This window comes from Oncorhynchus masou, chromosome 18, assembly GCF_036934945.1.
Source record: "Oncorhynchus masou masou isolate Uvic2021 chromosome 18, UVic_Omas_1.1, whole genome shotgun sequence".
NCBI classification, from domain to species: Eukaryota; Metazoa; Chordata; class Actinopteri; order Salmoniformes; family Salmonidae; genus Oncorhynchus; species Oncorhynchus masou.
Genome location: NC_088229.1, coordinates 49894798 through 49920998, shown reverse-complemented (window position 1 = coordinate 49920998; position 26201 = coordinate 49894798). Strand labels below are relative to the sequence as shown.

Sequence of the window (26201 nt, the reverse complement as noted above, 5' to 3'; positions counted from 1 at the left end):
AAACGGGGTTGCAAAAGTCAATATGACATTTCCAACGCCAAACAATGTCGAATTGTTATTCCTCTCTTATGTCGGCATTGTCGCGCCTCGCCTTATTCTGAACGGTGATTACTGTCAGTGATTTGCATTGAGGTTTTGTTGGTGTCATTTGGATATTGGTTTGTCTTATCTGTTTAAATTTTACAGGAGGGGAGTGGGTTACAATTTATTTACTCATGCTTGTCAGTTTTTTCAGTTGACGGGTGTTGAATAATCGTCCTCTTGTCTCTTTATCTGACCCTGACAGCGATGCACACCCCTGCCCCTGCCGAGCTCTTCATCTCCGGCTCGGGCTCCTTCCCCTCTTCCTCTGCCCTCTCGGCCTATCAGCACCCAGCCTCCTTCTCCAGCCGCTCCTTCCCCACCCTCCAGGACACTCCCACGTTCAGCCCTACCTCCAATGGACTCCTCTCCCCCCACGACCCTCTGCTACACATTAAGGGTCCCGCCCAGTCCAGCCTGGGCTTCGACCGCCTCCTGTCCTCTCAGGGCGCCGCCGCAGCCTACCGTGGTGCCCAGGACTCCACAGGCGCCGCCTCCTCGGCCCAAGCTTCGTCGGCGCTACACATCCAGTCCCACCAGTTCAACCTGCTGTCCTCCCAGCTGCAGGACCAGTCCTCCCAGTTGTACAACGCCTCAGTGTTCTCCTCAGCCCAAGCTCAGGCTCAGGCCCAATCTAACTCGGTCCAGGAGAGGGCTGTGCCCCGGCAGGACAGCGTAATCAAGCACTACCAGCGGCCCACGCCGTCCCAGTCACAGCTCTCCTCCTCGGCAGCCCACTCCCTACAGCAGTACCTCAGCTGCGGAGGAGCCGGGTACCAGCAGATAGCCCACCCCCGGCATGCCGGCCTCTCCTGCAGCCCCCTGGGTGACCAGAGTCCCTCCTCGGACCACAAGGCCTCTTCCCGGACAGAACAGGTTTATCGGCCAATCATCCAGCCCCCTTACTCGTCCTCCTCCTCTTCAGCAGTGGGGAAGGGCGCCAAGAGCAACTCTAGCAGCGGCTACTCCTCGGCCAGCTCTGTGTCCTCCTCCCGCACCCCTCACACGCCCCCTTCTGCATCCTCCACTTCTTCGACCTCTTCTTCTTCCTCCTCTGCCTCGGGAGCCCACCCGTCCAACTCCATTCCCCCCTCCAGCTCTAGCTCGGGCCCCTCTAGACAGCAGCCTCCCACCCAGAGCGCTCCCCCAGCTCCCCAGCAGCAACAGCCTCCTCCAACCTCATCCTCGTCTGCCCAGCAGCCCTTACCCAAGCACAGGCTCTCGAGCTACAGCTCACCCGCACCCCTTGTGAAACCTCCCACCGCTGCCCTCGCAGGCCAAACCCCGCCGCAACCGCAGACCCAGTCATACTCACCCAGTCAGCCCCCTCTCTCCCACATCCCCCAGTCATATGGCGGCTTCAGCTCCCCTCAGGCCCAAGACCTGAGCTCATCCGGGGTAAGAAAAGGCTATGGGAGCCTGGGAGGGCAAAGCCAGTCGTACTCTGCGGATGTGGTATACGGGACTGACTCTGCTTACGGTTCCCTCCCCTCCTCTCTCGGCGGAGAGGGAAGTCCGTCAATAGGTTACGGCCCGGGCCACTCCCCCGCCCTTTTACGGTCGGGTGGGCCGTCTGGGGGTGGAACCTCAGGAGGCGGTGGTGGTAGTAGCAGCTCAGGAGGTGGGACTTCCGGCTCAGGAGGAGGAGGAGGAGGATCCACGAGCAGTATGGTAAATGAGAGAGGAGGTGGCGGAGGAGGGTCTTACCATATCCCTGAGTCGATCCCCTCCCCGTCGGCCAACTCTGGGATCATCCGTCCAGGGTTGCACTCCCCTGCCCCTGCCTGCCCCACCAAGACCCCAGGAGGAACGGGCTCCAACAAATACATCTCCTCTGTCCTTTCCCCCACCTTCATGTCCTCCTCTCAGGGCTACCCTGACACCAGAGGTCCTCGGCCCCAGTCCTTCCACCCCAACTCCAGCAAGACCAAATCTGACCCCAGCAGCATGCTAGGTGTGGGATCTCAGAGGTCTCAAGAGGACGTGGATGACGACTTCTTGATCCAGCACCTTTTCCAAGCCCAGGCCAGTCCAGCGTCCCAGGAGTCTCATCACCACTCCCAGCAGCAACAATCTCAACAGACGGCCCAACAGCAGGCACCTCCACAGCCCGTCTCCTCCACCACAGATGACGGCAAAGGGCTGTCGTCCTATGAGCTGGGAAAGAGCTCTGAGGAGAGGTGCCACCTCCAGAGCGTTATCCGCACTCACAGCGCCACCTCCAGCACCGAATCGGGCGGGGGGGTTACTGGCCTAGACAGGCAGCTGGAGATGTCTCTCAAGAAACAGCAGCAACAACAACAGAGGAATGACAGACGAGGTGGTGGCAGGATTGGAGGAAGAGGAAGTGCTGAGCAAAGTCACCCCCTCCTCCACCACTCTCTGGGATCAGTGGTGCACTACGGCCGGGGCGACCCATACTCCCTGGGCCCCCAACACACCTCCCACCCGCAGCAACAGCACACTGCCTCCCATGCCCACCTTCAATCCCTCACTCAAATGGACCCACAGAAGAAGCCACAAGAGCGCTCGGAGCTGGTGTACCCACGCAAGACCCCCGAGGTCCAGCAGCAACAACACTCTCAGTCTCAAGCCTCAGCCACCCTCATGGATTCCCCCACACACCAGTCCCGCCAAACGCCCCACCTGCTCCAGTCTGTACTGTCCCACACCACCCGCAACAAGATGGAACCCCATCAGCAGCAGCAGCATTCGGTGAGCCAACAACAAGCTATGATGGATGGAGCCGGAGGGCGAATGGGCCCGAATAAACACCAGACTCCGACCCAGCAGGCTTCCCAGCTTCAGCTACAACTCCAGTCCCAGGCTTTGGAGGCCGCAGTGGCGGCCACTCACTACAGCCACGGACCTCCTCAGCAGGACCAGAGCCAGTCCAAGCAACAACAGCAGAGCTCGGTGGTGTCCTCCCTGGACATGCTGGAGTGCTCGCTCTCCCAGACCTCCAGTACGGATGGAGGGGGAGTGGAGGGGAGGAGAGGAGGAGGGAGTGGTGGAGGGAGCGGAGAGTGCCGCATGCAACAAGAGCAGCAGAGGCTCTCGTCCCACCACCCTCAACACTCAGAGGTCCACTCATTACTCTCTGAGCCTGACATGGGCTTATCCGCCTCCTCGCAAGTGCACCACCTCCCCCAGCACCATCAACAACAGCAACACCCCAACTCACACCACCAGCAAAGCCACTCAGGGCACCACTCCCAAGGCCATGCTCACCCCCTGCCCAACCACTTGCCCCCTCCCTCAGCTTCCACACACTCACAGCAACAGAAGTCCCAGTCCCACCCTTCCCAGCTCACCCTGGGCCAGCAGGTCCAATTGGACCAGCAACAGCGCTCTGAGCAGCACCCGTTTGACACGGTCAGCCCTGTGGAGAAAAGCGGCGGCCAGAGCCAGAACCACTTCGTCCCACTCACCTCCATCTGCTTCCCAGATTCGCTCCTGCAAGACGAGGACCGCTCCTTCTTCCCTGGCATGGAGGACATGTTCTGCTCGGACGACTACTCCAAGTCGAGCTGCACCGGAGGAACCGCAGGCCCAATGCAGGGGGAGATGAACAAAGAGGGACCAGGAGATGACCATGAGGAGGCCATGAAGGCTAATTCAGGTGGAGGAAGTGGAGGGGGAAGCGGAAGAGCCAGCTACGACATGCATGGCCACCACGGCGGCGACCAGGGCTACGTGCAGTACTGCCACGGTCTCTCCGAGTCAGGCAGCAGCACCATGGACCTGGACTCCCTTAAGACCCACGAGCTGCCCTCCACCGTCAATACGGAGCAGCTGGGCCTGATCCAGTTGCAGGGCCCCGGAGGCATGGGTGTCACTGGCCCGGGGAAATTGTCCTCGAGTCCAGGCGGGGGCGCTGGCGGTACTGGTATCAGTCCTGGAGGCCTCACCTCACCCATCTTCTGCTCTTCGCGCCCCAAGAAGCTACTCAAGTCGAGCTCGTTCCATCTGCTCAAGGAGCGCCGGGACCCCAACACGCTGCCCAAGAAGAGCTACGCGCAGGAGTACGAGTTTGAGGATGACGAGGACAAGGACAACCAGCCGGCAGACATCCGCCTGAACAGCCGCCGGCTCCCCGACCTCCTCCCTGACCTGGTCTCTAGTTGCCGTAAGACAGGAGTTGGGGCTGGAGGAGGAGGCACGCTCAGCCCCCTCATGGGAGACCTTAACTTCTACCACACGACAGGCTACCCCCCTCGGCCCCCCTCCCCAGCTCATGACGCAGGACATGGTCAAGAAGAGGGGCCGTAAGCCCACCAAGCAAAAGAGAGATGGGCCTCCCAGGCCCAGGGGTAGGCCTCGCATTCGCCCGCAGCCAGAGCAGCACACGCCCTGCGAAATGTTGACCGGTGAGATGGGAGGAGGAACCGGAGTAGGAGGGGGGAATGGAGGAGGAATGGAGGGTAAACTGGGCAGGGATCGTGGTGGTGGATGCCGGGTGAGGAGAAATGACATGTTTATGGAGATGACTAGGAAGGACCACATGCAGCAACACCACCATCAGCAACAACAGCATCAGCTCCACCACCAGGCTCCACAGCATCAGGAGCCCATACCACCTCTCAAGGTGAGTGATTGAATTGAACTTTATTAATCCCCAGGGGGAAATATAGATGTCATAGCAGGCCTATACTTAAAGGGACATTACACTTTCAAATCAAAGATTGTCAAACAGTTTCAGATCTCTAAAGTAGTCGAATGTCAAGATTTAACCACTTCCCATAAATCTGGATCTACACAACTGATGACATGGGATTCAAATGCATCATGACATCTGACAGCATTTCATTTTGGAGTGGAATGTTCCTTTAAAGTGGCGGGCATAGCAAAAGTTTACTGTACTCTGTACTCTTGGCGTTTTAACAAAACTTTTCCCGTTTTTTTCCTGTCGTAGATCAAACTGCCCATCGGCTCCATGTCCTCTTCCGACGACCTGCTGAGGATAGACTCTCTGTCTGGTACAGACCCCGCTCTGTCGGACGGCTCGGTGGGCTCGGCACCCTCCCTTGGCCTGAGTCCCGGACCCCCGTGCGGAGGGACAGACTCCAACAGGACCCAGAACAAGAGCAAGCAGAACAGCCAGATGCTGAGTGATGGAGTGGACGGAGAGGGGATGGATGGAAGGGTAAAGGACTCTTATATTTGTTTGTCCACTGAATCAGTTTAAATTGTTTTATCCTTTGTGTTGTATGTGACAATATTACCCTTCTTAGTTGGTAAAATGAAGAGTGGAAAGCAGTATTTCCACTCTAATCTATTCCCGACCCGCTCCCTCTCTGTCTCGCTCTCAGGTGGATGAGAAGGATTCGGAATCCAAGGCGGGCTTCATGGCCTCCTTCATGGACTTCCTCAAGTCGGGAAAGAGACCTCAGGGCTTGGAAATGCCTGTGGGAATGGAATCAGGACAAGGTGACACCTCACCTCTCAAATGTGGCGGTCTCTGTCCCTTGTCCCCAGTGCCGACTCCATTCGGGGAGGGTGAGGGCAACGGCGGCCTGGCCCTGGTTGGCTGCCCCAGCCCCTGCAAGCGCACCCTGGATGACGAGCTGAAGAGGAACCTGGAGACGCTGCCCTCGTTCTCCTCGGATGAGGAGGATTCGGTGGGCAAGAACCAGGACTTGCAGAAGAGCATCTCCTCAGCCATCTCGGCTCTCTACGATACACCGCAGCTGGCCTTCCAGCCGCCCCCTCCTCCTCCCCCACCTCAGTCCCAACACCAACCCAGGCAGGCCCAGCACACATCGACCCCTCTGCAGCCCCCCACCCTCAGCCCCCAGACCCCCTCACACACCCCTCACACCCAGCTCCAGGCGGCCGAGCCGGCTGTACTACAGCGAGAGGACCGGGAGATGGAGGAGAATGATGATGATGAGGAGGAGAGGAAGATGGGAGGAGGGGGTAATGAGAGTGAAGTGAAGGTTATGGAAGAGGAGGCGCCAGAGTTTGAAACACTTGGTGCACACAAATTAGAAGGTAAGGGAAATACTGGGCCGATACATATCATATTGATGATATTTTGTTGTCGCTGATTGCCAATGCCAGTATGGCAAAAGGAGAAAAAAAACATGTCCTTGCGAGGTGAAGGGATCAACTGAGATTGCAAATGAAAACTTTGTCATATTTGGATGACAAGTTTTTAATAAAAGTTGCACAGTGCAGCATAAAATGTGGCAAGCGACCACTTAGTAGTAGTTTCCCACATATTTACTATTTTGGCTCAGATGTAATAGTATAAAATATTGTACCATAATATCTGAGCCCCTTGACTTTTTCCGTATTTTGTTGTGTTCTAAATTGGATTAAATTGTTGTTTTTCTCAGCAATCTACACACAATACCTCATAATGACAAAGCCCCAGAATACCCTAGACATTTTTGCAAATGTATTGAAAATAAAAAACAATCACATTTACCTAATTATTCAGACCCTTTACTCAGTACTTTGTTGAAGCACCTTTGGCATCGATTACAGCCTTGAGTCTTCTTGGGTATGATGCTACAAGCTTGGCACAGCTGTATTTGGCGAGTTTCTCCCATTGTTCTCTGCAGATCCTCTCAAGCTCTGTCAGGTTGGATGGGGAGCGTCGCTGCACAGCTATGTTCAGGTCTCTCCAGAGATGTTCGATCGGGTTCAAGTCCGGGCTCTGGGTGACATTTAATCCTCGTAAAAATCCCTGTCTTAGGTCAGTTAGGATCACCAATTTATTTTAAGAATGTGAAATGTCAGAATAATAGTAGAGAGAATGATTTATTTCAGCTTTTATTTCTTTCATCACATTCCCAGTGGGTCAGAAGTTTACATACACTCAATTAGTATTTGGTAGCATTGCCTTTAAATTGTTTAACTTGGGTCAACTGTTTTGGATAGCCTTCCACAAGCTTCCCACAATAAGTTGGGTGAATTTTAGCCCATTCCTCCTGACAGAGCTGGTGTAACTGAGTCAGGTTTGTAGGCCTCCTTGCTCGCACACGCTTTTTCAGTTCTGCCCACTAATGTTCAATAGGACTTAGGTCAGGGCGTTGTGATGGCCACTCCAATACCTTGACTTTGTTGTCCTTAAGGCATTTTGCCACAACTTTGGATGTATGCTTGGTGTCATTGTCCATTTGGAAGACCCATTTGCGACCAAGCTTTAATTTCCTGACTGATGTCTTGAGATGTTGCTTCAATTTATCCACATAATTTTCCTGCCTCATGATGCCATCTATTTTGTGAAGTGCACCAGTCCCTCCTGCAGCAAAGCACCCTCACAACATGATGCTGCCTCCCCCGTGCTTCACAGTTGGGATGGTGTTCTTCAACTTGCAAGCTTTTCCGTTTTCCCTCCAAATATAACGATGGTCATTATGACAAAGCAGTTCTATTTTTGTTTCATCAGACCAGAGGACATTTCTCCAAAAGTACGATCTTTGTCCCCATGTGCAGTTGCAAACCATAGTCTGGCTTTTTTATGGCTGTTTTGGAGCAATGGCTTCTTCCTTGCTGAGCGGCCATTCAGGTTATGTCAACATAGGACTCGTTTTACCCTGGATATAGATACTTTTGTACCTGTTTCGTCCAGCATCTTCACAAGGTAATTTGCTGTTGTTCTGGGATTGATTTGCACTATTCACACCAAAGTACATTCATCTCTAGGAGACAGAACGCGTCTCCTTCCTGAGCGGTATGGCGACTGCGTGGTCCCATGGTGTTTATACTTGCGTACAGATGAACGTGGTACCTTCAGGCGTTTGGAAATTGCTCCCAATGATGAACAAGACTTGTGGAGGTCTACAATTCTTTTTCTGAGGTCTTGGCTGATTTCTTTTGATTTTCCCATGATGTCAAGCAGAGAGGCAATGAGTTTGAAGGTAGGCCTTGAAATACATCCACAGGTACACCTCCAATTGACTCAAATTATGTAAATTAGCCTGTCAGAAGTTTCTAAAGCCATTTTCTGAAATTTTCCAAGCTGTTTAAAGGCAAAGTCAACTTTAGTGTATGTAAACTTCTGACCCACTGGAATTGTGATACAATTGTTGGAAAATTTACTTGTCATGCACAAAGTAGATGTCCTAACCGACTTGCCAAAGCTATAGTTTGTTAACAAACATTTGTGGAGTGGTTGAAAAACTAGTTTTAATGACTCCATCCTAAGTGTATGTAAACTTCCGACTTCAACTGTATGTGTATAAGTTTTTTTTATATTTAATAGATTTGCAAACAAGAACCTAAGAACCTGTTTTCACAGTGTCATTAAGGGGTATTGTGTGTAGATTGAGGAATAATAAAAAATAAAAAATCTATTTCAGAATAAGGCTGTAACGTAACAAAATGAGGAAAATGTCAAGGGGTCTGGATATTTTCCGAATGCACTGTATATAGTGAATATAAATAAATTTCAAAGATTATACTGAATTACAATTCATTAGTCAATAAAAATGAATTCCTTAGTCCTTAATCTATGGATTTCTCATGACTGCGAGTACAGATACGCATCTGTTGGTCACAAATACCTTAAAAGGGTCGGGGTGTGGATCAGAAAACTAGTCAGTATCGGGTGTGACCACCATTTGCCTCATGCAGCGCGACACATCTCCTTCAGATAGAGTTAATCAGGCTGTTGATTGTGGCTTGTGGAATGTTGTCCCACTCTTCAATTGCTGTGCGAAGTTGCTGGGTATCAGCAGGAACTGGAATACGCCGTCGTACATGTCGATCCAGAGCATCCCAAACGTGCTCAATGGGTGACATGTCTAGTGAATATGCAGTTCATGGAAGAACTGGGAAATTTTCAGCTTCCAGGAATTGTGTACAGATTCTTGCGACACGCGGCCGCACATTATCATGCTGAAAAATGAGGTGATGGTGGCGGGTGAATGGCAGGATCTCATCATGGTATCTCTGTGTGTTGAAATTGCCATTGATAAATTTAAATTGTGTTTGTTGTCCGTAGCTTATGCTTGCCCACACCATAACCCCACCACCACCATGGGCACTCTGTTCACAACGTTGACATCAGCAAACCGCTCTCCCACACGACGCCATACACATGGTCTGCAGTTTGAGCCGGTTGGACGTACTGCTAAATTTCAAACGGCTTATGGTAGAGAAATTAACATTCAACAGCTCTTGTGGACATTCCTGCAGTCAGCATGCCAATTGCACTCTCCATCAAATCTTGAGATGTGGGGTTGTGTGACAAAATTGCACATTTTAGAGTGGCCTTTTATTGTCCCCAACACATGATGCACCTGTATAATCATCATGCTGTTTAATCAGATTCTTGAAATGCCACACCTTTTAGCTGAATGGATTATCTTGACAAAAGAGAAATACTCACTAACATGGATGTAAACACATTTAGGCACACTTTACATCTTGTGTTTATGTTTTTGTTCAGTGTAGATAATATATCTATTTTTGGAACCAGGAAAAAACGTTCCCCTTCTCATATCTTACAAGACTTTTCTTCATATTCTTGTTGGTTCAGCTCATGCCCCATTTTTCTTCTAATTTATTTTCAGGAGTTAGCTCATGACAAATAATCATTTTAGCCTGTGGCTGTGCTGTTGCTGTAAAATTCTGTCCTTGAATTGCACACAAAGTAAAGAACTGAGCAATAGAAACGTTATGATGATAGTTCTAAAAGTTTGAACTGAATGATATTAAAGGCCCACAACTGTGATCTTTACAGCTGTTTTGGTTCATTTAAATTATACCGTATATACCTATTGATTCTTGAAGAAAATTACATGAGCACTTCTCTCCATTTTCCAGCTTCCCTCCCAGAGTCCCAGGAGGCACCAGTCGCACCCCCACCTCCCTCCGCCTCCCCTGCTCAATCCTTCTCTCCCTCTCCCCCGCCTTCCCCCTTACCTCCCCTCTCTCTTCCTTCATCACCCCTGCCGCCACAAGAAGAAGCACAACAGCAGAAGTCCCAACCTCTGAGCCCCCTCCCTCCTTTCAATCCCTCCCCTCTTCATCCTGCTCACGCAACCCTCCCTCTCTATCCCTCCCCTCTTCATCCTGCTTCTGCCACTCTCCCTCTCTCCTCCCCGCTTCCTCAGTCATCCCCGGCCACGGATATCCCCAAGTACTCACCGGAGCCCCGCGCGTCCCCGGAAGACGCCCCTGCCTCTCAGGTTACCTCGCTGCACGTGGCTCAGAAGCAGGAGGATGCCGCCATCGCCGGAGAGAGCGAGGAGGATGAGAGTGAGAGCGGAGGTGAAGGCATTTTCCGAGAGAGGGACGAGTTTGTGGTGCGTGTGGAAGACATTGCAACTATGAAGGTATTTGTGTGTTTGCGTGTATGTGTGAGTAAAAAATACATCACTAATCAACAGTTTGTCAAAATAGTCCATCTGTTCCGTTAAGTGTGTGAGAGTATGTGTGTGTTCATATATGGTAGGTGTGTGTTCAGTATGTGATGTATTGACTCCCTCACCCCTCAAACCCTAGCTGGCCCTGAAGACCGGTCGAGAGCCTCCCCCCATCTGGAGGGTGCAGAAAGCCCTGCTGCAGAAGTTCAGCCCTGAGATCAAGGACGGAGAGAGGCAGTTCTGTGCCACCAGCAACGTGAGTCAGTCCGTCTGTCCACCAAACACATGACTGTCACTGCTCAATGTTAACACAGCATGTATGTTACTGTCTATCAACAGGGCACGCAACGGAAAATGTTTTAAAACATTTTGTTAAAATTAAATTAAAATTCTCTACCTGATTCAGTACCCTTTCCTCCATTTAGTGCCTAATGAACACGACCCTGATGATGTCTGTCTATGTGTGGTTGTTTGTTGCATTACAGGTCGTCTTAGTTCTCAGAAGAGTGCTTATATCATATTAATGTGATTCCTGATATCTAAAATGCCCAAACTGTTTCTAGATCAGCACTCGTACTACTTTGCCTTTTTAGATTCTAACAAATGGACAGTGTGGTCCTGGTCCTAGATCAACACTCCTAAAGTGAGACACTTTATGACTGTGGAACCTGATAAACTGTGCAGCACAACTGCAATAAAGATTAACCTGGGACAGGCCCATTGATTTGTGTGGATCCCAAGATAGGTACTTATTGAACAGCTACTTATCAGGTATCCAAATAAACAAAATGGCTACTCTTTCTCTTCCTCAGTATCTGGGCTATTTTGGAGATGCCAAGAGGCGGTACCAGCGCCTGTACGTCAAGTTCCTGGAGAACGTTAACAAGAAGGACTACGTGAGAGTGTGCTCTCGACGACCCTGGCACAGACCATCTGGACTGAGGTACCCATTAGGGGATTTATTCAATTCTAATCTAGACATGTCCAGTGTTTTTTTTTTTTTTTTTATGCCTTCACTTCTCAAAGTTATTCTTCCACATTGTCATTGAACAATCCATAAGACAGTACTGTCTGAAAGATATGCTTGGAAGGTTTATTACTTGCACCTCTAAAATATACATTTCGGAGAGTGCTGTCCTGTTGAATGTCCATGGACAATGTTTAAGAGGAAAATACTAGCCTAAAGAGCTAACATGGTGTTTGCACTTTGATCTAGCCATCCAGAGTGTTCCAGAAAATCTGAAGTAGCCAGCATACTGAAAAATGTAGCAAGCTAGAGGGTGCGAGGGCATAACCCCCCACAAAATGAGGGTTAGTAGTCAGCTATTTTGCTGGCAGAGGGTGCTTATGGAACTGGCCATCTGAAATATTGTTCCGTTCTCTTTATTCAAATCTCCACTCGTCTTCAACAGGCGACAGGCTCTCCCCAAAATAGTGTCCCCGCCTCCCACCACCCTGACCCCGCCTCGAGCCGAGAGGGAGCAGCGAGTGGCACCGCCGCGTGAGCCAGTGCAACGCGAACCGAGGGAGAGAACAAGGGCAAAGAACGAACAGCGAGAAAAGGCGACCACGGGGTTGAAAGAGAAGGAGAGGAGGGTGCAACTATCTCAGCCTGAGAAACGGGCCGCCGCGGTGGCAATGATGGAACGAAGGAAGGGGAAAGAGGAGAAGAAAGGAGGAGTGGAGAAAGAGAAGATGGAGTGCCCTCCCAAGTCGAAGCCAGCCAAGATCAAGGCAGAGCCTCCTCTGAAAAAGAGGAAGAAGTGGCTGAAGGAGGTCCCCTCTTCATCTGATTCAGACTCGTCCGAGGAGGCAGCCAGTGAGGATGAGAGTGAGAAACCATTTTCTGCCTATAGGGCCAGTTTCCCAGACATGGATTAAGCCAAGTCCAGGACTAAAAAGCATTATTAATGGAGATTCTCATTTGAAATAGCTTTTTAGTCCAAGACTAGGCATAAACTGTGTCCATGAAAGTAGCCCATAATGTTTTTGATACTTTGTGAACCCATTTTGTACTGATTTATTGATAGCTACACCATACATACTATATAGTGCACTACTTTTGACCAGAGCCCCGTGGGCCCTGGTCAAAAAGTAGTGCACTATAAAGGGAATAGGGTGCCAATTGGAATGTAGCCCATATCTGTTTAGCCTATAAGTATGTGTTTGTGCATTCAAACTGGGTGGAGGGATTATGAGATGTTCGGGGGAGTAATAGGTTGTGTCTGCCCTCAATGAATGGAATAGAATGACTCAGGAGGGGAGACAAAAAGAAAATGTGTCAGGAATGTATTTGGCAATTAGGTAGAGATGCTGTGTGTGTAGTGTTGTCACGATAGGAACACACAATGCAGACTACACTATTTTTTTCCTTTATGAATTGTACTGTATGTTACATAATTGTGTGCAAAAGCATGGAAATGCCTTATTATTATTTTACTTTGAGTTACTTTGAGTTACAACATAAGATTACATTACGCCTGAGTATTAACATTACGCCTGAGTATTTTGATACAGGTGGTTTGCCAGCCCTATGTATGTGTTTGTGTGTGTGTTGTGTCTAAACCCTGTATGTGTGTGTAACCTCTGTGCAGTGCCAGTGCGAGGTGGGGTGAACAACCGGGCCATGCGCGAGATGTTCAGGAGCTATGTGGAGATGCTGGTCAGCACGGCCCTGGACCCCGACATGATCCAAGCCCTGGAGGATACAGACGGTGAGAGCCCAGAACACACACACACACACACACACATGACCCTGGACCTCGACATGATCCAAACCCTGGAGGCCAGTCAATTTCAAGGAATATACTTTTTTTTTTTTTTTTTTGATTCGGAATAATAAATTAAAATGTGGCACTGACTCAACCATGGCTTGATGATTTACCATTGTCTCAATGAAGAGTTTGACGAGCTTGTGTGACATGCACGTACAGATACAATTCAGCTAGAGTTAGCGGTTGGTGGTCAAGAAATATCCACCTCGTAGTACGGATGAAGCCTGTGCTGTAATGTACACCTAACTAAAGCTGGCTAGTTAGAAAACCCTGAGTGTAGATCTAGCTTCCTTCGTTGTACTGCACCTTCCCATTTACGCCATTGAAGTTCAAGGACGACCGCAGTACTACAGGCATTGTTTGCAGAAAACAGGATCTGCTTCGTGGTCAATCTTCGTGTAAATAATTAAAAAAATTCAAAGATGATTTTTGTACCAAAAATGGATTCTAATACACAAGATGTATAGTATGTCCTTGAACTGATTTATTTAAAAAATGGCTCCCAGAAGAAGTTAATAATAGTTGCTAATGGAAGCCTGCAGTACCCCAGTCAACTTGAGTTACTCAAAGAGAAGGGGCAGCACTGAGCAAGTCTGCAACGTCACTTCCTGGAGTAGCTCAAACTGCGCATGTTATGTCTCCATGAGACGCCATCTTAACAGTTTTCATTTGGCTTCAATGCGCGATTGAGTCTTCAAATAGGAATGAATGGTGTCACATGATCGATGGTTTTGTCCATTCATATACTGAACAAAAATATAAATGCAACAATTTCAACAATTTTACTGAGTTACAGTTCATATAAGGAAATCAATTGAAGAACCCGAATGTGGAGGTCGTGGACTGGCGTGGTTAGACTTGGTCTGTGTTTGTGAGGCCGGTTGGACGTACTGCAAAAATGGTCTGAAACGATGTTGGAGGCAGCTTATGGTAGAGAAATGCAATTCTCTGGCAACAACTCTGATGGACATTCCTGCAGTCAGCATGCCAATTGCACGCTCCCTCAACTTGAGACATCTGTGGCACTGTGCAGTTTTGTCACATGACACATTTTAGTGGCCTTTTATTGTCCCCAGCACAAGGTGCACCTGTGTAATGACCATGCTGTTTACTCAGCTTCTTAATATGCCACACCTGTCAGGTGGATGTATTATCTTGGCAAAGGAGAAATGCTCACTAAATGATGATGAAAACAAATTTGTGCACAAAATTTGAGAGAAATAACCTTTTTTTGCATATGGACATTTCTGGGATCTTTTATTTAATCTCATGAAACATGGGATCAACATTTTACATATTTTTGTTGTGTTTGTGTATATAGTCATTAGTCATTGCAAGAGATTTTGTGTGGGCCCAATAAGCATTTTGGGGAAACAGTGTTTCACAGTACTATCATTCCACTATTACTGTAGACATATATAAAGGATGTTTTCTGAAATTACAATGCAAAAATATTACATAGTTCCTTTAATCAAATGTTATTTTGTGTTAAATAGTGATATTCTAATGCATATCACAGTACACATTTAGTAATGACAGGATGCATTTGAAACTTCACAAGCAGTAAAACTTTTCTATGACTTAATATGTTTACATTTTTGGATAAGAGTGGGGGAAAATGGCTTGTGCATTGATAAGCACACGAAAGACGACACTTCTAATAGCCTAGTTCCCACCATAGCCAGCTGTATTTGCAGGATAACCTTTAATTTTGATTTCGGCAAAAATGTAAATGTGGCATGGATTACTATTTCAGCGTTGTCTCAATGAAGACTTTGGCGTTCGACTATCCACTTTCAACACGAATGCGCAGTTACAAGCTGGCTCGAGTTAATGGTGGTTGCATGATACATTTCCACCTTCGTAACATGGATGAAGCCTGAGCTGGAATTTTGAAGCTAACTGAAGCTGGCTAGGTTTAGAAAATCATGAAAAGATCTAACCATCGTCATAGAACACCCCTCTGGACCCAACATGACACAACACACACACACGTACTCGGCCCTGGAGGACACTGACAGTGAGAGCAGAACACACTCACTCACACAGCCCCGGACCCCGACATGATCCAAACCCTGGAGGACACAGAAGTTGAGTGCAGAACACACTCATTCACAAACACACACACACTACCAATATTTTGTAAGAACAGCTGTATCTAACATACAATGCACACCAGTTGACCTGGGTCATATTCATTAGACAGCAAATGGAAGAAATTGGACTGAAACAGGGTGGGACTCTTTGGAAGTTGTTCAATAGGAAATGCTGATTTGCATTTTCTGTTACAAAACATTAAACTTTTTCCATGATGTGTCCTAATGAACAGGGCCCTGATCAGGAGTGTGAAAAGTTACAGAATGTCCAGATAGACATATATTGTGTAGAATATATAAGATTATCTATCATGATAAAATTGGGAATCATGTCTGATATATTTATAACATTCAGAATGTTTCACCTCACTGAATTATACCCCAGTAGCATCTAGGGAGTTGGAGTTAGGATTCATCCCTAAGGGAGGCAGAAAGACTAACTTACCCGCCATTTTTTGGGACAAATCCCAACTTTACTGTGCCCCTTGGGGCAGAGAAATGTTCGCAAATCTGAAGGAATGGACATACAGTTGAAGTCGGAAGTTTACATTCACCTTAGCCAAATACATTTAAACTGTTTTTCTCAATTCCTGACATTTAATCCTAGTAAAAATTCCCTTTCTTTAGGTCAGTTAGGATCACCACTTTATTTTAAGAATGTGAAATGACAGAATAATAGGAGCGTGATTTATTTCAGCTTTTATTTATTTCATCACATTCCCAGTGGGTCAGAAGTTTACATACACTCAATTAGTATTTGGTAGCATTGCCTTTAAATTGTTTACTTTGGGTCAAATGTTTTGGGAAGCCTTCCACAAGCTTCCCACAGTAAGTGAATTTTGGCTCATTTCTGCTGACAGAGCTGGTGTAACTGAGTCAGGTTTGTAGGCCTTCTTGCGTGCACACACTTTTTCAGTTCTGCCCACAGGTTTTCTATAGGACTGAGCTCATGGCTTTGTGATGGCCACTCCAATACCTTGACTTTGTTGTCCTTAAGCCATTTTGCCACAACTTTGGAAGTATGCTTGGTGTCATTGTCCATTTGGAAGACCCATTTGCGACCAAGCTTTAACTTCCTGACTGATGTCTTGAGATGTTGCTTCAATATAGCCACATAATTTTCCTGCCTCATGATGCCATCTATTTTGTGAAGTGCACCAGTCCCTCCTGCAGCAAAGCACCCCCACAACATGATGCTGCCACCCCCGTGCTTCAAAGTTTGGATGGTGTTCTTCGGCTTGCAAGTCTCCCCCTTTTTCCTCCAAACATAACGATGGTAGTTATGGCCAAACAGTTATATTTTTGTTTCATCAGACCAGAGGACATTTCTCCAAAAAGCACAATCTTTGCCCCCATGTGCAGTTGCAAACCGTAGTCTGGCTTTTCTATGGCGGTTTTGGAGCAGTGGCTTATTCCTTGCTGAGCGGCCATTCAGGTTATGTCGACATAGGACTTGTTTTACTGTGGATATAGATACTTTTTTACCCGTTTCATCCAGCATCTTCACAATTTCATTTTCTGTTCTGGGCTTGATTTGCACTTTTCACAACAAAGTACGCGCATTTCTAGGAGACAGAACTGCGTTACTTCCTGAGCGGTATGATGGCTGTGTAGTCCCATGGTGTTTGTACTTGCGTACTATTGTTTGTACAGATGAACGTGGTATCTTCAGGCATTTGGAAATTGCTCCCAATGACGAACCAGACTTGTGGAGGTCTACAATTTTTTTTCTGATGTCTTGGCTGATTTCTTTTGATTTTCCCATGATGTCAAGCAAAGAGGCACTGAGTTTGAAGGTAGGCCTTGAAATACATCCACAGGTACACCTCCAATTGACTCAAATGATGTCAATTAGCCTATCGGAAGCTTCTAAAACCATGACGGAGTTTTCTGGAATTTTCCAAGCTGTTTAAAGGCACAGTCAACTTAGTGTATATAAACTTCTGACCCACTGGAATTGTGATACAATGAGAAATAATCTGCCTGTAAACAATTGTTGGAAAAATTACCTGTCATGCACAAAGTAGATGTCTTAACCAACTTGCCAAAGCTATAGTTTGTCAACAAGAAACTTGAGGAGTAGTTGAAAAATGGGTTTAATGACTCCCAACTTAAGTTTATGTAATTTTCCGACTTCAACTGTAGTTCTTGCATTATGCCAATGCTTTGTGAGAAAGTACAAGTTGCCTCATGGTTATCCCAAGTTGAGGACTTGGCCCTAAATCATTCTGATTAGGAGTTCGATGTATTTGATAGAAAGGGTCACTGTTGCATGATTTACACAATTGGTCCAGGCCACGCTGAACTTGGTTGGCCTGGTTATGCATTCACCTTTAATTGCAGGAACAAGGTTATTAGAAAGTGTCTGATTCAGCAGTTGCTTTGTGCTCATTTGTGAAAAGCAGCTAGTGTGGTCATGTCAGTTGTAATATGTCAGTAAAGAGTTTTGTAAGGGCCCAACGCTTAACGTTAAATTGAACTTAAACTGTACTGTTCTGAATGACCAGTTGAAGAAAGTTGTGGTTCTGGTGGCTGAGAGATCAATTGTTTGGTATTTTGAGATTTCAAATGGTCAAACCCCTATTGATCAGGCTACACCATGCCACACACACCAAACGAGAGCAAACATACCTTTAGGAATGTTGAAGAGCAGTGCACACTGTTGTAGGATAGTGTGTCATTCAGTACAAACCGTTGAGGATTGTATTAAAATATTTCATCAACTGAATATGCCCCTGGTTAGCCTCCCCAAGGTTTGGAATGATTGAGAGCCGTGTGAAACATATCCATTTAATAATGTTTTGCTCTCCATTGGTTCCCTCAGATGAGCTGTACCTCCCCGGGATGAGGAAGATTGACGGCATCATTGTGGAACAGAAGAGGAGGCTGATGAGGAAAGTTAACATGGGTACTCAGCACCAGGTAACCTGCTTTGAATGTACTCTGTGTGTATATATACAGTACCAGTCAAATGTTTGGACACACTTACTAATTTCAAGGTTTTTCTTTATTTTTACTATTTTTCTACATTGTAGAATAATATTGAAGACATCAAAACTATGAAATATCACATATGAAATCATGTAACCAAAAAAGCGTTAAACAAATCAAAATATATTTGAGATTCTTCAAGGTAGCCACCCTTAGTCTTTTTTCCCACCTTTATTTAACCAGGTAGGCAAGTTGAGAACAAGTTCTCATTTACAGTTGCGACCTGGCCAAGATAAAGCAAAGCAGTTCGAAACATACAACAACACAGAGTTACACATGGAGTAAAACAAACATACAGTCAATATACAGTAGAAAAAGAAGTATATATACAATGTGAGCAAATGAGGTGAGATAAGGGAGGTAAAGGCAAAAAAAAAGGCCATGGTGACGAAGTAAATACAATATAGCAAGTTAAACACTGGCTGACTTGGTAGATTTGCAGTGGAAGAATGTGCAAAGTAGAGATAGAAATAATGGGGTGCAAAGGTGCCTTGATAACAGCTTTGTACACTCTTGGCATTCTCTCAACCAGCTTCACTTGGAATTATTTTCCAACATTCTTGAAGGAGTTCTCACATTTGCTGAGTGCTTGTTGGCTGCTTTTCCTTCACTCTGTAGTCCAACTCATCCCAAACCATCTCAATTGGGGTGAGGTCGGGTGATTGTGGATGCCAGGTCATCTGATTTAGCACTCCATCACTCTCCTTATTGGTCAAATAGCCCTACCACAGCCTGGAGGTGTGTTGGGTCATTGTCCTGTTGAAAAACAAATGATAGTCCCACTAAGCGCAATCCAGACGGGTTGGCGTGTCGCTGCAGAAATCTGTGGTAGCCATGCTATTTAAGTGTGCCTTGAATTCTAAATAAATCACAGACTAAGCACCATCACACCACCACCTCCATGCTTCATGGTTGGAACCACACATTCGGAGATCATCCGTTAACCTACTCTGCATCTCACAAAGGCAAGTTGGTTGGAACCAAAAATCTCAAATTTGGACTCATCAGACCAAAAGACAGATTTCCACCAGTTTTATGTCCATTGCTCGTGCTTCTTGGCCCATGCAAGTCTCTTCTTTTATTGGTGTCCTTTAGTAGTGGTTTCTTTGCAGAAATGTCACCATGAAGGCCTGATTCATGCAGTTTCCTCTGAACAGTTGATGTTGAGATGTGTCTGAACTCTGTGGAGCATTTACTTGGGCTGCAATCAACTCTAATGAACTTTTCTGCAGCAGATATAAGTCTAGGTCTTCCTTTCCTGTGGCGGTCCTCATGGGGGTCAATTTCATCATAGCACTTGGTTTTTTCAATTGCACTTGAAGAAACTTTAAAAGTTCTTGAAATTTTCCGGATTGACGGACCTTCATGTCTTAAAGTAATGATGGACTATCATTTTTCTTTGCTTATTTCAGCTGTTCTTGCCATAATATGGACTTAGACCTATTTGGTAAAAGACCATCTTCTGTATTAGAGGTCCACCGATTAATCAGCATGGCCGATTTCAAGTTGTCATAACAATCGGTCATCTGCATTTTTGGGCGCCGATTACATTGCATTCCACTAGGAAACTGCGTGGCAGGCTTGACCACCTGTTACGCGAGTGCAGCAAGGAGCCAAGATAAGTTGCTAGCTTGCATTAAACTGATCTTATGAAAAAATAATCAATCTTCATATTATCACTATTTAACTACACATGGTTGATGATATTACTAGTTTATCTAGCTTGTCCTGCGTTGCATATAATCAATGCGGTGCCTGTTAATTTATCATTCAATCACAGCCTACTTCGCCAAACGGGTGATGATTTCACAAAGCATATTTGTTGCAGGAATGTACCTAACCATAAACATCAATGCCTCTCTTAAAATCAATACACAAGTGTATATATTTTTTTAAACCTGCATATTTAGTTAAAAGAAATTCATGTTAGCAGGCAATATTAACTAGGGAAATTGTGCCGCTTCTCTTGCGTTCATTTCACGCAGAGTCAGGGTATATGAAACAGTTTGGGCTTGCCTGGCTCGTTGCAAACTAATTTGCCAGAATTTTACATAATTATGACCGAACATTGAAGGTTGTGCAATGTAACAGCAATATTTAGACTTAGGGTTGCCACCCGTTCAATAAAATACGGAACGGTTCTGCATTTCACTGAAAGAATAAACGTTTTGTTTTAAAAATTATGGTTTCCAGATTTGACCATATTAATGACCAAAGGCTCGTATTTCTGTGTTTATTCTATTATAATTATGCCTATGATTTGATAGAGCAGTCTGACTGAGCGGTGGTAGGCAGCTGCAGACTCATAAGCATTCATTCCAACTTTCCTGCATTTGCCAGCAGCTCTTAGCAATGCTTGAGGCACAGAGATGTTAATGACTTCAAGCCTTTCAACTCCTGAGATTAGGCTGGCAATACTAAAGTGGCTATAAGAACATCTAATAGTCAAAGGTATATGAAATACAAATGGTATAGAGAGAAATAGTCGATGCATCATGATTCCTATAGTAACTACAACCTAAAACTTCTTAACTGGGAATATTGAAGAACTGGGAATATTGAACCACCAGCTTTCATATGTTCTGAGCAAGGAACTTCAACATTAGCTTTCTTACATGACACATATTGCACTTTTACTTTCTTCTCCAACACTGTGTTTTTGCATTATTTAAACCCAGTTCAGCATGTTTCATTATTTGAGACACTCCCCCTCCACTCAATATTTTTGTTAAACAGAAAACCCAGACATATGGCAGCAGATCCACAAGGTCTGCCATGAGAGGTGACTGTATAGTTCCCCTAAGGAAAAGCACCTTTAGTAAATCTGCATTCTCTGTGAGAGCTTCCCATGTCTGGAATACACTGCCATCAGACACACATAACTGCACCACATATCACACTTTCACAAAATGCTTGAAGACATGGCTGAAGGTCAATCAGATTTGTGAACATGGTCCCTAGCTGTGTGTTGCCGCTTTCCATGTTGTCTGTTGTCTGTAGCTTGTGAGGTGTGGAAACACTTTGTTGCTTTTATGAATTTTGTCTTGCTGCTTTTTGCTCTATGTTGCTCTGTCTGTATGTTACGTCTTGCTTGTCCTATGTTGCTATGTCTTGCTTGTTCTATGTTGCTATTGTCTATATTGTAATTGTTTTTAATAACCTGCCCAGGGACTGCGGTTGAAAATTAGCCGGCTGGCTAAAACCGGCACTTTTACTGAAACGTTGATTAATGTGCATTGTCCCTGTAAAAATAAAAATAAACTCAACTCAAACTCAACTAACCGACTTCCCAAAACTATTTTTTGTTAACGGGAAATGTGTGGAGTGGTTGAAAAATGAGTTTGTGACTCTAACCTAAGTGTATGTGAACTTCTGTATAAAAATTGGCCGATTAAATCGGTATCGGCTTTTTTTGTTCCTCCAATAATCGGTGTCGGCGTTGAAAATTCACAGTATGTCCACCTCTATTCTGTATACCCACCCCTACCTTGTCACAACACAACTTATTGGCTCAAACACATTTAGAAGGAAAGAAATTCCACAAATTAACTTAACTGGGCACACCTGTTAATTAAAATGCATTCCAGGTTACCTTATGAAGCTGGTTGAGAGAATGCCAAGTGTGCAAAGCTATCATCCAGGCAAAAGGTGGCTACTTTGAAGAATCTCAAATATGAAATACATTTTGATTTAACAATTTTTTTGTTACATGACTCCATATGTGTTATTTCATAGTTTTGATGTCTTCATTTTTATTCTACAATGTAGAAAATTAAGAAAACCCTGGAATGAGTTGGTTTCCAAACTTTTGACTGGTACTGTGTATATACAGTGCATTCGGAAAGTATTCATACCCCTTGACTTTTTCCATGTTTGGTTACGTTACAGCCGTCTTCTAAAATGTATTTAATCGTTTTCCCCCTAATCAATCTACACACAATACCCCATAATGACAAAGCATGAACAGGTTATTCTATTTTTTTATTTTATAAAAAATAAACTGAAATCACATAAGTATTCAGTCTCTTTACTCAGTACTTTGTTGAAGCACCTTTGGCAGCGATTACAGCCTTGAGACTTTGGGTATGACCGTACAAGCTTGGCACACCTGTATTTGGGTAGTTTCTCCCATTCTTCTCTACAGATCCTCGCAATCTCTGTCAGGTTGGATGGGGAGCATCCCTGCACACCTATTTTCAGGTCTCTCCATAGATGTTCGATGGGGTTCAAGTCCTGACTCTGGCTGGGCCACTCAAGTACATTGAGGGACTTGTCCCGAAGCCACTTCTGCTGGGTTTTTTTTTATTGTGTGTGTGCTTAAGGTTGTTGTCCTGTTGGAAGCTAAATCTTCACCCCAGTCTGAGATCCTGAGCTCTCTGGCGCAGGTTTTCATCAAGGATCTATCTGTACTTTTCTCAGTTCATCTTTCCCTCTATCCTGACTAGTCTCCCAGTCCCTGCCTCTGAAAAACATTGGGCCGTCGTGCCTTTTTCTGAGCAGTGGTTTCCGTCTGGCCACTCTACCAAGACCTGATTGGTTGCCTGCTGCAGAGATGGTTGTCCTTCTGGAAGGTTCTCCCATCCCCACATAGGAACTCTGTCAGAGTGACCATTGGGTTCTTGGTCACCTCCCTGACCAAGGCCCATCTCTCCCGGTTGCTCAGTTTGGCCGGGTGGCAAGCTTTAGGAAGTCTCGATGGTCCTGAACTTCTTCCATTTTAGAATAATGGAGGCTACTGTGTTCTTGAGACCTTCAATGCTGCAGAAATGTTTTGGTACCCTTCCCCAGATCTGTGCCTCTACACAATCCTGTCTCGGAGCTCTATGGACAATCCCTTTTGACCTCATGGCTTGGTTTTTGCTCTGATATGCACTCTCAACTATGGGACCTTTATGTAAACTAGAGGTCGACCAATTATGATTTTTCAATGCCGATACCGATTAGTGGAGGACCAAAAAAAGCCTCTGCGTGCAATGAACGCAAGAAAAGTGTTACAATTTCCCTAGTTTAATTTTGTTTGCTAACATGAATTTCTTTTAACTAAATATGCAGGTTTAAAAATATGTACTTCTGTGTATTGATTTTAAGAAAGTCATTGATGTTTATGGTTAGGTACATTTGTGCAACAATTATGCTTTTTTCGCAAATGCGCTTTTGTTAAATCATCCCCCATTTGGCAAAGTTGGCTGTCTTTGTTAGGAAGAAATAGTGAAATAGTCTTCACAGTTCGCAGCAAGCCAGGCGGCCCAAATTGCTGCATATACCCTGACTCTGTTGCACAGAACGCAAGAGAGGTGACACAATTTCCCTAGTTAAAAGAAATTTATGTTAGCAGGCAATATTAACTAAATATGCTGGTTTAAAAATATATACTTGTGTATTGAATTTAAGAAAGGCGTCGATGTTTATGGTTAGGTACACATTGGTGCAACAACAGTGCTTTTTTTCGCGAATGCGCTTGTTAAATCACCCATTTGGCGAAGTAGGCTAGGATTCAATGATAAATTAACAGGCACCGCATCGATTATATGCAACGCAGGACAAGCTAGATAAACTAGTAATATCATCAACCATGTGCAGTTAACTAGTGATTATGTTAAGATTGTTTTTTATAAGATACGTTTAATGCTTGCTAGCAACTTACCTTGGCTCCTTGCTGCACTCGCATAACAGGTAGTCAGCCTGCCACGCAGTCTCCTCGTGAAGTGCAATGTAATAGGCCATGATCGGTGTCCAAAAATGCCGATTAACGATTATGAAAACTTGAAATCGGCCCTAATTAATCGACCATTTCGATTAATCGGTCGACCTCTAATATAGACAGGTGTGTGCCTTTCCAAATTATGTCCAATCATTTTAATTTACCACAGGTGGACTCCAATCAAGTTGTAGAAACATTTCAAAGATGACCACAGGATGTACCTGAGCTCAATTTCGAGTCTTATAGCTGAATACTTAAGGTATTTCTGTTTTGGATCTTTTTATAAATTTGAAAACATTTCAAAAACCTGTTTTCGCTTTGTGTTTATGGGGTATTGTGTGTAGAATGATGAGGAAAAACATTTTATTCATTTTAGAATAGTGTTTTTGTAAAATGGTTAAATTAAAATATCAATCTACACACAATACCCCATAAAGAGAAAACAGGTTTTTGAAATGTTTGCAAAAGTATTAAAAATCAAAAACAGAAATGTTATTTACATATGTAGTCAGACCTTTTGCTATGAGATTAGGTGTGTGTGTGTCTTATATATGCACACGCACACTGAGTGTACAAAACATTAGGAACACCTAGTTGCACCCCAATTTCCCCTCAGAACAGCCTTAATTCGTCGGGGCATGGACTACAAGCTGTCAAGCATTCCGCAGGGATGCTGGCCCATGTTGACTCCAATGCTTTCCGCAGTTGTCAAGTTGTCTGGATGTCCTTTTTGAGGGTGAAAAACCCAGCGTTGCAGTTCTTGACACACCCTTATACCGGGTGTGCCTAGCACCTACTACCATACCCCGTTCAAGGGCAATTAAATCATTTTGCTTGCCCATTCACCCTCTGAATGGCACACATACACAATCAATGTCTCAATTGCCTCAATGCTTAAACATTATTCTTTAATTCTTTTCATCAACACTGATTTTAAAGTAGATTAATTAAGTGACATCAATAATTTTATCTTTATTTAACTAGGCAAGTCAGTTAAGAACAAGTTCTTATTTTCAATGACGGCCTAGTGGGTTTACTGTCTGTTCAGGGGCAGGATGACACATTTGTACCTTGTCAGCTCGGCAGTGTGAACTTGCAACCTTCTGGTTACTAGTCCAACGCTCTAACCACTCGGCTACCCTGCCGCCCCAATAAGGGATCATAGCTTTCTCCTGGTCAGTCTGTCATGGAAAGATCATGTGTTCCTAATGTATTCTTCACTCTGTGTATGCTTCTCTGGCCATCTGTTGTATGTATTTGTTTGCAGGATTCTCATGAATTTACATTTTTACTTTTTTTTCTAGAATATTATGTTTCTATTTAACCTCAAACGTTCTAGCCTTTTCAATATTCAAGGTCTACCTTCTTTCATTCTGTCCTTCTTATTTCTCTCTCTCTACCCGTTTAGGATGCCCTGCACACGTACCCTCAGATGGCGGGGGACCCCCTGGACTCAGGAACTGTGAGGGTGCGGTTCAGTGGGGAGGGCTACAACCGCAAGACTCTCAACAGAATCAAGAAGAGCCTGCCCAAACCACAGGTGTGTGTTTTGTTGGTAATTCTGTGTGTATGTTTGAGGGGGGGGTTGGTTGTCCATCTCTTATAAGTTGATAAAGTGTGTGTGTGTTCCCATGTCGTGCTGTTGAACCTTGATTAGATGTGGGGGGGGGGGGGGGTCCATATGTTTTTATACTATTAGATTAACCTCTCTGTCTTCCGCCAGGACCTTAAACTGTCAACAGAGTCATGTCGGATCTACAGCCTCTATCACTCCCTGCATCATTATAAATATCATACTTTCTTACATTGTAAGAAAGAGGTAAGGACATCCAACCTGTATTTTATACTATTGTAATAGGTATTTAAATATGTTGCGATATTTAAATAGCATCGAGAACAGTTCTTTAAAAAAATATATATATTTACCCAGCAGAAATATTAGTCCATCTTGTTTTGATTCCCGAACCACTGCTTAAAGACACAAGCTTATATTGTTCCAATCAACACACAAGAGTTGTAATATATAGTGTTTTATATGTCCCATGCTGACATTGGCAATGAAGTATGAATTTAATTTAGTTGACTATCAACAATAGTTGATAGGAATTCTAAATATTTTGTTTATATTCATATTGTGTTTCCCCAGCATACATCAAATATTGTTTATTCCTTGGGTAGATACACCATAGCCTAGACATGATCTTCTATTTTTCAAATAGACATACTATTACCATAG

General features: G+C 45.2%; 1 protein-coding gene across 1 annotated transcript in view; it reads left to right on the top strand.

Moving 5' to 3' along the window:
• The window catches only part of LOC135504737 (proline-rich protein 12-like), a 50162-nt gene that overhangs the window by 22561 nt on the left and 1400 nt on the right, over window positions 1–26201 (top strand). Inside the window, 12 exon segments of the mRNA XM_064923558.1 lie at window positions 287–4311; window positions 4313–4669; window positions 4997–5227; window positions 5394–6075; window positions 9862–10373; window positions 10543–10659; window positions 11216–11346; window positions 11816–12234; window positions 12998–13117; window positions 18098–18195; window positions 25374–25505; window positions 25689–25784. Coding sequence (XP_064779630.1) covers window positions 287–4311; window positions 4313–4669; window positions 4997–5227; window positions 5394–6075; window positions 9862–10373; window positions 10543–10659; window positions 11216–11346; window positions 11816–12234; window positions 12998–13117; window positions 18098–18195; window positions 25374–25505; window positions 25689–25784 — 6920 coding nt within the window.